The sequence below is a fragment of the Betta splendens genome, chromosome 5 (assembly GCF_900634795.4).
Source record: "Betta splendens chromosome 5, fBetSpl5.4, whole genome shotgun sequence".
Lineage (NCBI taxonomy): Eukaryota > Metazoa > Chordata > Actinopteri > Anabantiformes > Osphronemidae > Betta > Betta splendens.
In genome coordinates, this window is record NC_040885.2 from 16,595,921 (window position 1) to 16,611,594 (window position 15,674).

The 15,674-nt window shown below is 42.3% G+C and overlaps 2 protein-coding genes across 2 annotated transcripts; one reads left to right on the plus strand and one right to left on the minus strand.

Moving 5' to 3' along the window:
* Positions 1-17: 17 nt before the first annotated feature.
* Positions 18-4,728, plus strand: c5h6orf89 (chromosome 5 C6orf89 homolog). The gene is made up of 8 exons (XM_029150437.3): positions 18-222; positions 647-913; positions 1,221-1,386; positions 1,637-1,785; positions 1,969-2,120; positions 2,276-2,411; positions 2,581-2,704; positions 2,863-4,728. Exons 2-8 carry the CDS (start codon positions 725-727, stop codon positions 2,943-2,945), a joined length of 999 nt encoding a protein of 332 aa, XP_029006270.1. The 5' UTR covers positions 18-222; positions 647-724; the 3' UTR covers positions 2,946-4,728.
* Positions 4,729-4,841: 113 nt separating this feature from the next.
* On the minus strand, positions 4,842-9,114 carry dram2b (DNA-damage regulated autophagy modulator 2b). Its single transcript, XM_029150477.3, has 8 exons — positions 8,929-9,114; positions 7,903-8,085; positions 7,426-7,493; positions 6,979-7,121; positions 6,644-6,821; positions 6,424-6,506; positions 6,242-6,334; positions 4,842-5,863 (listed from the first exon to the last, which is right to left on the minus strand). The coding sequence occupies exons 2-8, from the start codon at positions 8,031-8,033 to the stop codon at positions 5,765-5,767; spliced, it is 795 nt and encodes a 264-aa protein (XP_029006310.1). The 5' UTR covers positions 8,034-8,085; positions 8,929-9,114; the 3' UTR covers positions 4,842-5,764.
* Positions 9,115-15,674: the final 6,560 nt, after the last annotated feature.

The following is a 15,674-nucleotide window of genomic DNA, read 5'->3' on the forward strand; positions in this document are numbered from 1 at the left end:
CTGCATTTGTTGCCACAGGCCAAAAGAGGGCAGCAATGTTACGAAGAACATTCCTACTGTTGCAAATGACCAACGAAGAAGATTAAAGAAGCGGAAGTTGTGGACTGCACTCTTATGGCAGCCATTCGTAGCCAAATAACATTTTTTAAAATGATGGTTAATTTATGATATCCATTTTATTGATGATGGACTCTCCAATGCTGCGCTGGGTTTAATTTTAAGGTAAGAATGTTATTTTGCAACTGCATTTTTTATGTTAACTCCAAAGTTTAAACTAACAACAAAGTCAAGCTAGCTGTCAGTGACAGTTTGGTTAATATTATTATTTCAACTGTTTTGATACCGTAAATTATAGGATTCTACGTTATGTGTGGTTGATCTTTCAGTCTTGTACTTAAACCAAATGAGTCGTAACTTAGTAGTCTGGCATTGCGTTGTTTTGACTCATAGTTTTAATTTGCCCAGATGGTTAGCATTGTTACGAGGCAGAATTACAAATCCTGTGCATTAGCTTCTATTGATAATAGTCACAAGCCTCCCTATAACAAAAAGTTAGCAGTTAAAGAGCCATGAAGATAAAATCAAGTGTAATAGAAATGTGATAACTATGTGACAGTTAACTAACGGCTCGAATGACTTTTCTTAGGTGACGCCATGCTCCTAGAGCCCACAGCAGCTCAAAATCGATTTGTTTGATAGACAACACATCATCTTCGCTGTCGCCATGGGAACCACGATGAGTGAGCCGTGTATTTATGATAAACTTTCTGAGAGCATCGATATTCTGCGCCAGTCGGGCTATCGGTACGGCATGTCGGAGAGGGAGATTGAGAGGTTCATCAAGCAAGTTCTGGAGACAAATGAGCCGAGGAGAGAGCCTCCCCAGTTCCCCATTCTGAGAGCTACCATAAAGGTCAGGCCTTCTAAATCAGACACATAAACACAATAAGGGCAGCTTTAATGACAGGAACTCTTACCTATTGTGTATTTTTAGAGTTGTGTTTTTTTTAACTGGGCATTCTTTTAATGTGCAGTGATGACACTGAATAGTTTCATAAAAACACTGTCTCTAAGTATTTTGACCCTTTAAAGCAAATTCCAACTGATAAGACACTGATTATCTGCTGTAAAAGGTGTGTGTTTACAGTAAGTTTGTTCATGCTGTGCTGAAGTTTGCTGCTCACTATGTGACTAATGTGTAATGTGCTGGTTTTATTCAGTTTGTGGTGGCAGTGGGCGTCTTCCTGCTGGTGGTCCTGGCATTTACCTACCCTCAGAGTGCGCCCCAATTGGGTCTGTCCAATTTAGGATGTTACAACTGGTCATCCCCCTTGAGCCACGTTCGCCTATTGTCTCTGCCTATTGCCAAGAAGTACAATCTGCAAGGTCTGAAATTTGATTTGACCAACCAACTTTTTTTTGTATCTATATTAGTTTGTGTATTTCGTGAGCTAGTACTAAATAATCAAAATAGATTTTACGTCATTGTAATCCATGTAAATATGTTAGGGTTAAGTTTACAGCTAATTTGAAAATTCAAAACAGAGGGAAAAATTACAATAACAGCAGTATAAATCCGAGTAGGGTTTAACCAAATGTATTATAAATATAATGTTAGATGTGATGTTCATTGCAGGTTTCCATGAATGGTGGAGCGCCGGCTCTCTCAGACAGAGTTTGGTAAACTGTTCGGGATGTGCAGAGATCTCTTCAGTGCTGGAAGTCCCAGAAAGCCTCAGAGGCACTGTGGCTCTGCGAAGGGGGCCACAGCTTGTTCTTCTAAAGGTCAGAGGTCAACATGGCCATTTGAGGTCTTGTATATCACCTATGGATGGATAAAGTCTTAAAAATATAAAATTAAATCTTTTCAATTTTTATTTTATTTTGTGTGTGTGCGTGCAATCTAAACTCAAGTGAAAGTATCTGACACATTACCCCATTGCTGTTTGTTCATGCTGGTCTCTCTAGGGTGGGGAGTCCCTCACTGTCCAGCGGCAGCAACTTGAGGAGCTCTACTTAGCCCATTCAGGCTCTATGTCCATCTTGCTGGAGGAGGAGGAGGGTCTGCAGAACAACAACATTGGACTCCCTGAAGGACCTGCCAACTTCACTTTGCTTTGGTGAATGAAAAAATCAACTGTAGCTGATGTTAAGCATTATTATTATCATCTAATTAAAAGAACTATTGTATGCACCACTAAAGAATTAGTACATACTAATAGACACAACGGTATGTAATGACTAAAGATTATTGTGTGTCTGGTCATTTCTGTAGGAGGTTCAGTTCTGGGACACGGGAGAAGGTGCTGAGGTGGCTCTTCCCAAAGGCTGAGCTCTGCCCCCTTCTGGACAGTGCAGGCACCATTCTGCAGCGCTGCCTGGTCACTCACAGCACAAACTCCCAAAGCAAGGTCAGTTGCTCCACACTAAGATACATGTGAGAACAGTGTTGTTGTAAGTAAATGAGATAAGTAACCAAAATGCAATAAATTTGTTATATTATTGCAGAAGGATTCATTTTAAAAATGGTCCTTGAACCCTCAGCTTGTGTTTAACGGGGGGTTGTTGTTTGTGTAACAGGGTGTTGAAGTGCTAGGCTGGCTCGTGGTGGGTGAGGGGCTGCCAACAGTTCGAGTCCTGCCTGTTCAGCGCTGCCAGAAACACTGCAGCTCCTTCAATCTGTGGCTGACTCCTGGAGACATGGGTAACACCACTTTTTTTAAATTATTTAATTTTTTTACATTTAATGAATATGAAGCATACTTTGTTCTGAAAAATGCTGTGTGCGATTGTCTCTTTCATGCAGTTGAACTTGTCAGGTCTAAACAATGAGTTGATGGTTGTTCTCTCTGACCTTCATAGTGTATGCTGACCCTCGGTACTGGCAGATGGAGCTCTTTCCTGGTCGAGGCCAGAACATCATTTGTGACGGGTCGGCCTATTAACGATCAGGAGAAGTGACAGAGCTCAGGAAGGTGAACGTGTGACTTCTTCTTGAGACGCTTACTGAAGTTTCTGTGGCCCCAGCCACTGATGCCTTAAAGCCTTCTGGTCTTTTTTTCTGAGACTGCAGCCATCTGGTAATTAACTACCGTCTGGTGAGCAACTACTGCACAAATGACTTCACATTGGGGGGAAAAAGGGATCTCCTGCAGGTTTCAAGGTTTCAAGGGTTAAAGGTCAGAAGATTGACACAACTTTGTCCTTAAGTTAACAGCAAAGCATCAGCAGTCAGTAAACTCTCTGCATCAACATCTTTTAAATATTGTGGGTGCTTGTGCCATAACGTTGGGCAGAATTTTGCAATTTAATTAAAAAAAATAATTTTCTATATATTGTTGGATTTATCTGTAATTCAGAAGGTAGAGAATCCTTGTGGATTACACTGGTTTCACCATACTCATAAATTACAGCCTAAAGTAAAATGTAAGATCAGATTTGTACACTGGTGTAGTAAACGAGTCGATCTGAGCTGCTTAGGCAGGTATAATGATCTGTATTGGGCTCATAGCAGCCAGTGTGTTTACTGAAAGAGGTTTCACCTGTTCTTACTGATTACACGCCCCTCCAACCACCACCAGCACCACCACATGAGAAACAAAATGGAATTTCAGGCTGATTTTCTATAATGTGCTTGAAAGTTACTATTATGGCAATCACTCATTCATCACTCACTAACTATCTGCTTTTCCTCGTAAGGGTGGTGGGCACGCTGGGGCCTATTCCCACTGTCAGTCTGGCAAGGGGTTCAACCCCACAGGTTTTATGGCATTTAATTTCTGATTATTAATATAAGAAAAGGCTAAACAACATATTCTTTTAATTAATAAGCGTTCAGTTCAAGGCTTTTTTTCAGGTAATTAGCCACAGACCAATAAGGTTAGAAAATATATTTTTATTTACACCATCCTTAGGTGCAGTTTATGACAAAGGGGTAAAAACTCTAACGCACCAATGCTGTGGGCTGTTCAGTACAACTTTTTTGTTTTAGTTTCATTTTAGTCATAATAAATATGTGGTTGTTCGCTACATGCTGAAGTGCTGAGACACAGCTTCACGTTCTGCTCATCACGGTTCTGTGCACTGTGTTTAAGGGCCAGTTCACCCTTTACATCTATTGTTGGTTACCTCTAGTGTCTAATACAGGGTTATTAGAACTACACCGTTGTTTTACTTGGACAGAAACGGAATAACAGACAAAAGGGAAGAATGGTTTTAGGGTTTCTTTCTGTAATGTGGGTGAACTGTCTCCTTGACAGCCAGCTGTTGCTCAGACCTCCTTTTCACTCTAAATGTCATTTATTAGTACAGTTGTTTTTTAATTTTGGAGATTTTTATAGACAAAGCTGCTTATGTAATTTCAGTGTTATTTATTATGTTGTATGTATATATGTCCAAGCCATTAATTTTAATAATCATGTTATATGATTTAACTTTTCACTATCACTTGTGATTGATGAAGTTTTGTCCCATTAACAAACCAGTGCAGCCGCAGAGGAAATATTTTGTGTTTAAGAAGTCTTATGTTAAATCAGTTTGCCAAAGTTAATACCTGTCAAAACAGAATTTTCTGTGTTTTAAAGAGTTGCTGCCCTGGTTTGGTTTTAATGCTTTAAACTATTTTAGAGCACTGCTGCTAAAACTAAGTAAGGGGGTGATTTATTTAAAACAACTGCTTTGCATATAGAAATGTCATACTTTTATGAAAAAATTAAAACTTATCATGTATTTACTTTTGTGCTTTTGAATTTGTGTGGTGTTTGTGTGTGTGTGATACGAAGTCAAACGTTTACTACCGAGCACAGCAGTGGTCTGTGGTCTTTCTTCAATAATTTGCACACTAACATTTCAAAAAGGTTTTATTAAAGCTGGTGCTGGACAGGTAAAATACATAGTTTAAGCAGGTATTCATTAGGTACACTGACAGTGCTTATAGGATGAACTTGGCTCAGAAAAAGTCTGAAAGGACAAGAACTCTAAATCCAAGCAACAAATTCCTATTATTCAGCTTGAATATCAATAATTTTATCTTTTTAATAAATATTGACATTTTACTTCATCTAGAAGCTCCGAAATTTAAGCGAGTACCCAGACTTTAAGCTGGAGTAAAATCTTAAGGTCATTTGATGACATTTTTGTTTCTGAATTCAATGACACAGCGAACGGTTACTGTAGATCTGATTAGTAATACACAGTATGAATGCTTACAGAAGCCGGTACAGTCAGTTACAGCAATTGTCAGGTTTTAAGAATATTGCATGCTCTTCGCTCCAAACAAAAGGGAGCTGTGTGTATTTTATTACAGGTGAAATAAAAACAAAAAATAATCAGTGACAGTTAAATGTTTGTTATTTAATACAAAGTTACATACCAGTGTAAAGCCCACAATAATTTTAAGCATTATCCACCTGCAGTCAATTTAAAAAAATATTTCTAATATAAGAATGATCTGCATCCAGTAGTGATAATTTTATTTGTAAGTAAATATCCAAGTTAAGATTAAAGTGAACACACTTTAAGATGAAAGGATGGTTTGAAACACTGTAAACCTCTTTTCCCTTTTATGGCATCTGTTCAGTCAAACTTTGGTTTTGTACGTTCTGCAGCCCAGTAAACGAGATATAAAAAATTAGGGATAAAAGTTTTTTAGGCAGCTCAAGCTAAATTTCCCTCAAACCACTACCATTTTCAGGAAACCTTCATAAACCTGTAATATAAAAAATAAAAATCTGTGGAAAGGCAGTTTTTGTGATTGTGCTGCTGGTCACGTTCCTCCTGCCAGGAGTGCAGTTCTCTCTGAGATCTCGTGTGGGTGATACAGGTGCGTGCTCTGCATGTTGGCCTCCGCTCGCAAAGTGATTTTCTACATTGTAGAAAAAACAATAGCATGATTAGTGGTATTTGGACATTTTTATTCTATTATTCAAATACCCAGGAATGCACAAAGACAAAACTGTTCATAGATGCTGAGCCAACCTTCTAGACTGCAAATGTTTGCTGATGTCGTTACATTAACTGCATTAGGTGGAGGCTGTGGTAAGAGAGAGAATCTAGCTCTGTGTGCTCTCATTCTGTCCCAACTAAACTTGACAATGACTCTGGACCAGCTCTTGGATCACTGATGTAGAAATGCACTCGTATGTTTGAATGTGTTTGATAGATTACTTTAAATTCACCTGCAAATCTGAATCAACTACACCCTAAACAGCAGCTTAGTGGATGGACAGGGGAGACCAAGTACCTGAAAATCTCTGATGTAGGTGAGAAAGAAGCAGATGAAGGAGAAGGCCAGAGACCACTCAGAGATGGTGCTGATGAGATGAGCCGTGTATCCCTGGAAACAATACAAAAAATACCATGAAACCTACCCCAGTAGTATCAGTGCTGAAAAGTGGCCATAACATTAGTAGTAGAACCACTGACTGTCTCTCCAGGAATCCAGTGAAGTTTGTGAGGCACATCCACTCCCCGCAGGCTGACGTACATGGTGACTGATGATACAAACACTGAGAGGCTGTTAAAGATTTAAAGTTTAAAGACTGAACGTTTTAGCAGTTAGACACTACGCCACCATCTGTCTCCATCTTAACGTGCTTCATCACAGCTGGACTTTCCTTCCAGATGCTGTTGTTGTGAAAGATACTGCTGATGATGCTGCACAGGGTCCAGGCTCCGATACCCAGGCGCGCCTGGTAGATGGCCTTGCTGTGGATGTGAGGCTGCATCTTGTGCGAGAGTATTGTCTGAACCAGGACGTAGAGAGCCCCGACCCCGAAGGTCATTATCGCCCCCACCAGGTGCACTGAGAACAGGGTGGTCTTCTGCTTACACACACACACACACACACACACACACACACACACACACACACACACACACACACACACACACACACACACACACACACACACACAGGTTTGATGCTGAAACTTTTCTCTCTGCTCAGGTGTGGTCTGACCCAGGAGCGGCTGCACTCACCTGAAAGTTGGCAACTACACACATTCCAAATGAGCTGATGTAACCGAACACCAGCCCCACATAGTTCAGTCTGTGAAGTGTTGAATTTTCTTCAGTGTTGAGAAGCGTTACCTGTTTGTAACGAACGTACACCGTCGCAATACCTGCAAACAGCATCAATCAAAATCCAATAATCAGTAATATACCGTGTCTCCTTTTTAACTTTCTAAGGAATTTAATTTAATAACCTGAAATAGTGAAATATCTACAGTCACAGTACCTAAAGATATTTCAGTTTATTATCAGGTTTTACAAGAGGAGTGCAACTTAAGTGTTCTTACTGTCTACATAAGGATCTATTTAAATGATCAGGCTCACAGTAGTAGTGTATTTTGGGTAAATGTTATTGACTGTAATACCTCAACACCAATATCTGAACATAAAGTAATGGTGTGTTGTGTGTGTTACCTAAAAAGGCAGACACATCCAACATGATGCCAAACACACATCTTTCTGGGGCAGTTGTTCCTGTGTCACTGCAACACAAAATTTATATATATATGTATATATATATCACTCTGTAATTTAAAGCATGCTTCACATTGATGACAGCTTCAGTAATAAACGCTAGATCAGGGCTGGCCAGACCCAGCTAATACTGATCACCTTGACCAGGTGTGTTCAGTCAATCAGCAGCTAACTGACACATCGGAGAGTTGGAAAACCAGCAGGGCAGGCTGTCGAGGACCAGGGTTGTCTAGTAGGGTTGGCCACCCCTGCTCTAGAGACTACATAGCGGAGTTCATTCTTTCAGCAATTTCTGATGAGATACTCACCTAAAGTAATGCAAACTACTAGACAGCGATAGAGACCGCTTGCTACAGATCATATTACTGTGTGTGTGTGTGTGTGTGTGTGTGTGTGTGTGTGTGTCCAAACTCTGACCTAATGTACGGCAGCAGAGGGTCCACGTGTCTCAGCATGACCGCTGTGATGTAAGAGAAGACGAAGGACGCCACCGTCCAGACGACCAGAGCGGCCGGCAGGAAGCACATGCCCTGCTGGAACCACCACATGACGTCCTCACTGAGTGACAGCGTGTGTGTGCGTGTGCTGATTCACTCTGTTCTGTAACAAACACACACAAACAAACAATAATAGACATACCGGCTCCCTAAAAACATGACTAAAAACAGATTTAGGTTAGTAGTGTGTATATTCTGTATCAAATATTACAAATATTATACGTAGAAATATACATTACTTACAATTCAAACCCCGTAATAGTCTTTTTATCATTTCGTCAATGTGTGATTTTGAGGATTTTTTATTCATATATCTTCTTCTTCTTCTTCTTTACAAATAGATAAACTACTAATATAAATAAGGTTATTTTTTTACAAACCTAGAATATAAACCAAGGCCTAGATCACAAGGGAAGACTAAGGCTTTATTTAAAGGTAAAATATTACAGGAAGTGTGTGACATGGACTAAAAACGAGTTTACAGAAGCCCACGTGATGTCAAGGGAAAAAGAAAAACTTACAGTCACATGAGTTTTAAAAAAAGCAGCTACTGGCATTTCTCTGATTGGTTGAGACTCTCTCTCCATTAAAATATGACAAATGCTTTTGACATAAGCTACAGTAGCTACAAACCTCGCACAAAGGCCATTTATACTGACAATACTGAACGAAACGACATGTGTAAATGCTAATACTAATACTAATGTACTGTGCGCAGATAGCAATGTGAACATAAGTGGCTTAAAACACATAAGACGATAACAATAAATATATTTCATGAAACAAACTGGTTAACGGCTGCTAGCAAGCTAATGTTGGATCGCCTACGAGCCTTCGCCGACCAGTATTGGTGGTTTTGAATGTATTTCCACTTAATGAGCTGCTCCATCAAGGAAATGACTCGGTCGCACCGACACTGCCTTTAACTGAACATAATGAAACTCACGTTACTCCACCAGAGATCATAATCCTTCTGCTGCAACGGATCACTTCTGGAAGCACGAATCCGCTCTTTGGTCCTCAGTTACAACTAAGAATCGCAGCTTCACTGAGGAATTTTGTGCCAAAACTTCCACTAAGTATCAATGCTAAGTTTCAATTTCGTCCTCTGGTAAAGGGTGATCTGCGCATGCGTCAAAAATATTCTGAAATGGGACGTTGAGTCCTGAGCTGTGTCTGACAGGAGGCGGAAGAGAAATTCAAGAGGACTGCTGCTATTTAATTAACTTTTATTTATTTGAAACCTGGATCTGAAGTAGTTGACATTGCAAATGCAAAATATCATCAAGTACAATAATAAAACATTACTTTACTTTACTTCCAAGCTCTTATTATAACACTGTCATTTTATAAAGAAATAGACCATATATGGTAAAAAATACACAAACACGTAAATACTTGTGCTTTCTAGTTTGTGTTACTGATGTCATTTGCAGTGTATCTGGTGTATTTAGTGGATGTGGGCTTTGCATTGTTGCCCAGCGTGGTCCCTCTTCCCTGAGCACACCAGAGGGCAGAGTTCACCAGCTTACTGCAGAGTGCAGAGCTGCCTGCACATAAAGACCTCTCGTGGCCAGAGTCAGTCAGCTGGTCAGCTAGTTGGCCAAAGAAGGAGTAGTTCACCAAGCTAATAAAGGCCTCAGACATTCATTAATCACAGGTTGAATTATGTTCCTAAAGCTACACTGTTTCTGCTAAAATGAGAGAAAAAAGGAAACTAAAAATGAAAAACATCAAAGAACAAGAACCATAAATTAAAATCACTATTTTACTATACTTTGCCTGCATATGGCAGCTGTTTATCAAATCCAGTAGTGTAAACAACCATCAAATCAAATCGAGTTAGTTTCTGTGTCAGTTACGGAGTCTTGAGTCGTTTCTGTTCTGAAGATGAAACAGGATAATAAGCAAAGACAAGATCACAGCTTGACACTGCATGTCTGCACAGTTCATGATAACCCATACGCAGGTTTGTGAGGCCCCAGATGCCAGGTCACCACCCACAGACCTGTTGAATTGAGAACAGGGTGAGTGAGAACGTGTTTGCTGAAAGCTCACCTGCTGTCCTCTGCCATTAGTTTTCAAAGAGTGACACACACTTAAGCCTTTTGTGTGGCTTTCCCAGGATTTATTTAGTAATGGATGTCACCCATGCACGTTACCGTTTAAAACTTGAACACAGGTCATATTTTGACATATTGTTGTTTAGCATTTAATGTCAGATGAATGAGCCTCCTACATGTTTCTTGTGTAGTGCTGCTGTGAGTCAGAGATAAAGGAGCTGTATAAGTGACCATTCACTGATCCTCTCCCCCTATAGTCATTTATGAAGCAACCATTTGATTTATTTTCAGATGATCACGACACATTCGGGATATTAGGTTCTGAGGTCAAAGCTGCTATAGAGTCACTGTGCGAGAAGTCCAATCATTCACTCTTTTAAGTGACTAACACATGAAACTTCTGTTGAATTTGTGATTTGACGAGTTTTAAACTAACAAACCTTCCCAGAATTCTGATGAAATCATGGATAAGTGATTGCATTCATCTGGGTATGTGTCCACTGATAACAAATAATCATAAGTATAAAATCCATATTCTATGAGTGTAGAGTGAAGTGTGGACCTAAACGTCTGAAGGAGGAAGGTGTGGTCCTAGAATAACCATCTAAACCCTGATGTCACGTCTTGTCCTGCCTGACTAATAGAAGTACTCCAATATCCCAAGTAAAAGTACTGTTGTTATAGAGCAGCTTCTGATTATATGTGCATATCATTGCATAGCCTTGTTTCAGCGGTGTCCAGACAAAACCTTTCTGTGTTTGATCAGTTCTGCTCATGTTTAGTGGCATCACTAAATCATCACTATTAACCCAACTGGTAGAACAGTTCCCTGGTGCAGAGACGCTAATAAAAAAAAAAAACGGGACTCGGCTCAGTCTGAGAAATGTTTGGACGGTGTTTGGCCCAAGGTTTCGTGTCAGGGAGGTTTCACAGCCATAACAGCGAAGAAAGGGAAACACGAGAAGACACAAAACACTAGAAACGTCCTCCTGCTGTAGAAGATCCCAGTACAAAGGTTGTGTTCCTTTCATCCAGACTTCTCAGAATATGTTGTGGCTGGGAACAACTGTTTTGTATTTAACCCGAGGTTACTCACTAATTATATCAGTACTGCATGAATCCAGAGCAGTAACTTAAGTAAAAGGTCAAATTATAAATCAGGTTTGTGCAAATCTAAATAATGACAAATAATTCACAACCAAATAAATAAATAAAGACAAAGCTCTTGATTATCTTCATTCCTTCGAATTTGCTCTTAGGAAAATCAGTAACAGACTCCTGTTAAGTGAAACCAGCCACAAACAGGGTCATTGTCAGATTCATTCAGTTAAAGTAAACATTTGTATGTAATGATCAACCCTCAAGGTTTGTTACCCATTACCACACATCAGAGCGTCTTCTCTTTCAGCAGGATTTCATCAACCACTCATCCGCCGGAGAAAAGCAAACTGGAGCTGTGGCAACTGAATCCGTAAAGGCTCCTAATGCTGCGTCTTAATTGGTCTTAATCAGCAGTAACGGCCTGTGGATGAAGGGACCTCAGGTTAATTGGATGTGGACTGAACTTGGCTCGTTGTTCTGTGATCATTAGGTGAAGTACGTTGGGACATGAGCCTAAGCGGGTCGCTCGCCTGAAACTGGTTCTGCTGCAACAAGCCCAGAAGCAGGACAAGCGATCGGGCCATGACGCGGCGCTGCTGCGGGAAAACAGAGGGTGTGGAGGAGCAGCAGATGATTGCTTGTAGCTCGGACGGCCTCCCGGGGGCAACGCTGCCTTTTCAAGTTCACAGAATGGATCAATTCGAAGTCACGAAAGCAAAGCAAGACTTCGTTCCCCGGCTTCATCCGAGAACCTGTGCTTCAGTTAAAAGTATTCCAACATCAGTATTTATTCTGATGATCAAACCAAACTCTTAGACATAACATACATTCATTAGGTCTTGTGTAGTAAATACTTCTGACCTTGGAGAAGCGACCTCCATCGTGTGTAGCTGTGACGGCGCCTGCTGCTTCCTGTGACATCTGTGCGAGTAAATGTCCCCTGACGTACACCGTCTAACGAGCCCCTAACGAGCCTCATTAGATCCCCATCAGTCCCTCTGAATCTGCTGCTGTCGCCGGCCTCTGCCTTTCAAAGCCCATTGAAGCTCCACCTAGCTTCCGCTCCCTGTTCTAGGGTACGGCAGCTGCTGTGAATGACCACGCATGCAGCGGTGAGGCTCGCGGATGGTGATGCTGGACGAGGGCAAACGGGGAGAACGAGAGCCAGGAGACGTTCAAAGACATCTCACCGCTTTCATCTCAAAGCTCTGTTCTCTGAAGCTGGTGCTGCGATGAAGCATAGAAATAAACAAACCAGCTCTACAGTAAAGGTTTGGAGCAAAAAGCCCACGACCTGGTGACTGAGACCTGTAGTTATTAGATTAACAAGGTTCAACTTTACAGCCTCGCTGAAGAAAGTTGCTTTGTCGGTGCCTTTGTCCCTGCTTTTTATTTGCAGTCTGTCCACATGTCACAGCCTTTTCTCCTCAGGACGCTGCTGTTACTGGAGTCTAAACCTGTTGAGAGCTGATGATGACGCAACAGAGGAACATTGATCATTAAGGCTCCAGTCGAACGAGGCCGCTCATTAAAACCTGCTTGAAAGCTGCACATACTGTACGTGACACATTGTGTTGCCTGAATGTTGATGCAGTGCTGAATCCCTTGGTTGTGGCTGTGGTCGGGTGACTGACGCGGGGCCCAGTCTGATGCTGATGCCTCATGAGCATCGATCATCCAGCACGTTCAGCCCTTAATCTGTGAAAGTTAAACTATCAAAAGTTTGCCTTTTCATTTTGCTTGTTGGGCTGAAGGAGATAAAGTGGGACCTTTCAGTTTGACGAAGTGAGAAGTCTCTGCAGGGATTTGCTTTCTTCCATTTTGCTTAAACCTCCTTCAAACAGAGCAGTGAACCGCTCTGCCAACGTTTGAGGGATTGTCACTTTGCTGTCACTCAAAGCACGCCTCTGTACATTTGTGTCTTTTGTCTGAATGTGTCATAAGGTGCGAGAGGCAGAAGTCATTCACAGTGAACTGTGCAGCTCTGTAATATGCATGAACAGAAAAAAGACCTTTAATTCACTGGAATGGATTCATCGGGTTCTTGGGCGTCCAGGACAACGTCACATCACCCGCGATGTGAACGCTGGGGTTCTGACCCACAGCGGCTGCGATCTGGGGCTTAAAAAGCCTTTAAGCGCAAACTAATCGGCCGTGTCATCATCATAGCTCACCACTCAGTTCAGCAGAACACGGGCCCGGAGGCAGACATTTCCCAAACTGGAGCAATCAGAGGACGGGATGTGACCCACGGCTTTCATCAAACACGACGACCCACGAAGGAGAGCGGCTAAACGGTCACATATTGACCAAACCTCCCTCAAACCCAGGGCAGGTCTCCAGGGGGAGGGGAATGGACCAGCGGGGGGCGGCCTGTGATAGACTTTACGATGAGAGAAAGCAGGACAGTTGGTCGACAGCAGGGAAGGTGAGTTTGTTAGACTTCCCAGCATGCTGTGCGTGCAAGGGTTTAAGTGTAAACAATGATCTTATGGGTTGTGTCACGGTTCCTGTAAGCGTCAACAATAAAACCTGCCTTCACTGAAAACATGTGCAGGAGTCGGTGTCCAGACCCGGTTGGTTCTGACCTCGTTTGCTGCTAAGGGATAAGCCTCATGCTGGCTGCCCTTCCAATGGGGGGTTCACAAGGGCATCCGGCCATTTATGCACTGGTTCCAGAGAATTAATAGGTGTCACAGCCTCATGTGCTTTTGTTCAACTGCCTATTTCCTGTTTGTAGTATTTAGCATCTGGAATCTTTGTGACTGCGGACCTTTTTGGCTCTATTACACGCACTCACCGAAGGGAACGGGGTCATTGACTCCACTTTTGCCCAGAGGAGGATTTCTGCTTTGAAAAGGAAGAATTAGCATCTTCTTGCAGCCTCACTGCTCCTTTTATTCGCCAGCCCTGAAGCTGTCAGCCTTGGCTTGCGTTCTTAGTTTGATCCGTCTGAGGCTCTGAATCCCAACACACTCCGCTCCCCCAGCACCTTTTTTTTTTTTCTTTCAATTATTCAACCGTGCCCACAGCAAATCAAAGGGCCGCAGACACAGAGGGCCCCTGATACGCGACGGGGAGATTGATTGATATAAAACATCATCGCTCAAAGTAAAAGCGACGGAGGGAGACAGAGAACAGAGGGGGTGAAATGGAAAGCATTGAGCTGTCACAGCGCCGCTCCGACACGCCGAGGTGATGCGTTTGATAAGAGACTTGATGTCAGTGGTGTCAGAACAAGTGACGCTTTGATGACACAGCCGCAGCATTTCAGGGTCCATCAAGATCTAAATCCACAGCAGAACAGACACAGTTTTTGTTCCATTGCATGTGAGCGAGCGGGGAAGAACTTTTATGTGGGGCAGATTTTTCAACACTTAGCAGATACAGACAATTTCATATGAACATTATGTCCATGTTAATGACATATCAGACCGACACATCGTTGGGTTCAGTTCCTCCAGGTGGAAAACATCTTGGCTTCGCATGGATCTCTCTTCACCACCTGCTGCTGTTACTGAGTGATGAGAAAGCTCTTTAGTTTAGGTCAGTGTCTGAGACGGAGCCGGTCCACATTAACGGGGCTTCGGGCGTGTCTCAAAATATGCTTGTGATGTTGTCTTTCTCAGTATCACGCGCCACAAGCCTGCTCTTTATTCAGGCTGCTCACATTTGCGTGACCATCCCTGCTGCACGCTGCTTCCTTCTGAGCCTTTGAAATGGTAAACGTCTGGAGCTATGAGTCAGCATTGGGCTTCTCTCTGGTTTTATAATGTTGTTTTGTACAGTGAAGCAAATGTCGTGAATAGCGGACGTAGTTCCAACTGTGAAGGCTTCCAGATGTAGAGATACCTCGCTGTAGTTAAGTTAAAAGAGGCCAAACCACCGGCGAGAACGTAGAGCGGGTTGATGCAATAACAGTCATTGTGCTCGTACTGGGAGCCGTGACGCTTCACAGTATGAGCAGAGAACTGAGACTGAAAATTACAGTGATTCCAGTTTACAGCTTACACACGGTTTATGATACCAAGGCCCCAGAGTCTGAGAAGAGCGTCTAGTGTGGCTTCCAGCGTTTCCATAGACTTGTAGTGGAAGAAGAGGGCAAGAAACATGCAAAACACCACAAATGCCCTTTCATTTTGTGTCAGAAAGCTAAAAGTCACCTCAGAAACAACTCGACAGCCGCCGCTACTGAAGGCAACATACGCGACCTGCAGAACAATAGCTGCCGAGGAGGAAAAACCTAATCAGTAAAGGAAGTTTACGTAAAGCGTGAAGCGGCGCCGGGCCCTCGGATTCCAGGAAGTCCACACACATGCCCGATGCACCACAGGCACAGGTTTAGGCTAAAGCCCTCGTTCTCATGCTCCAACTAGCATGAACCCTCTGTTCTGTCTGAGACCTCGATGCCAAGAATGAGAGCGTGCAGTTCTGTCACATTCCACACAAGGCAATCAAAGCACATGGAAAAGTACAACGAAAAACATGCTTAGTTTAGGGCTTGAATAAATACAAACTGACAAGTTCA

Bases quoted from the DNA above. Each gene is read 5' to 3' on its own strand.
- dram2b (XM_029150477.3), bottom strand. From the start codon at position 8,033: ATGTGGTGGTTCCAGCAGGGCATGTGCTTCCTGCCGGCCGCTCTGGTC. The intron at 6,335-6,423 runs GTCAGTGGTTCT...TATTGTTTCCAG, and splicing joins ACTGGATTCCTGGAGAGACA to GGATACACGGCTCATCTCAT. The intron at 5,864-6,241 runs GTACTTGGTCTC...TCTACAATGTAG, and splicing joins CCTACATCAGAGATTTTCAG to AAAATCACTTTGCGAGCGGA.
- c5h6orf89 (XM_029150437.3), top strand. From the start codon at position 725: ATGGGAACCACGATGAGTGAGCCGTGTATTTATGATAAACTTTCTGAG. The intron at 1,387-1,636 runs GTCTGAAATTTG...TGTTCATTGCAG, and splicing joins CAAGAAGTACAATCTGCAAG to GTTTCCATGAATGGTGGAGC. The intron at 2,121-2,275 runs GTGAATGAAAAA...TCATTTCTGTAG, and splicing joins GCCAACTTCACTTTGCTTTG to GAGGTTCAGTTCTGGGACAC.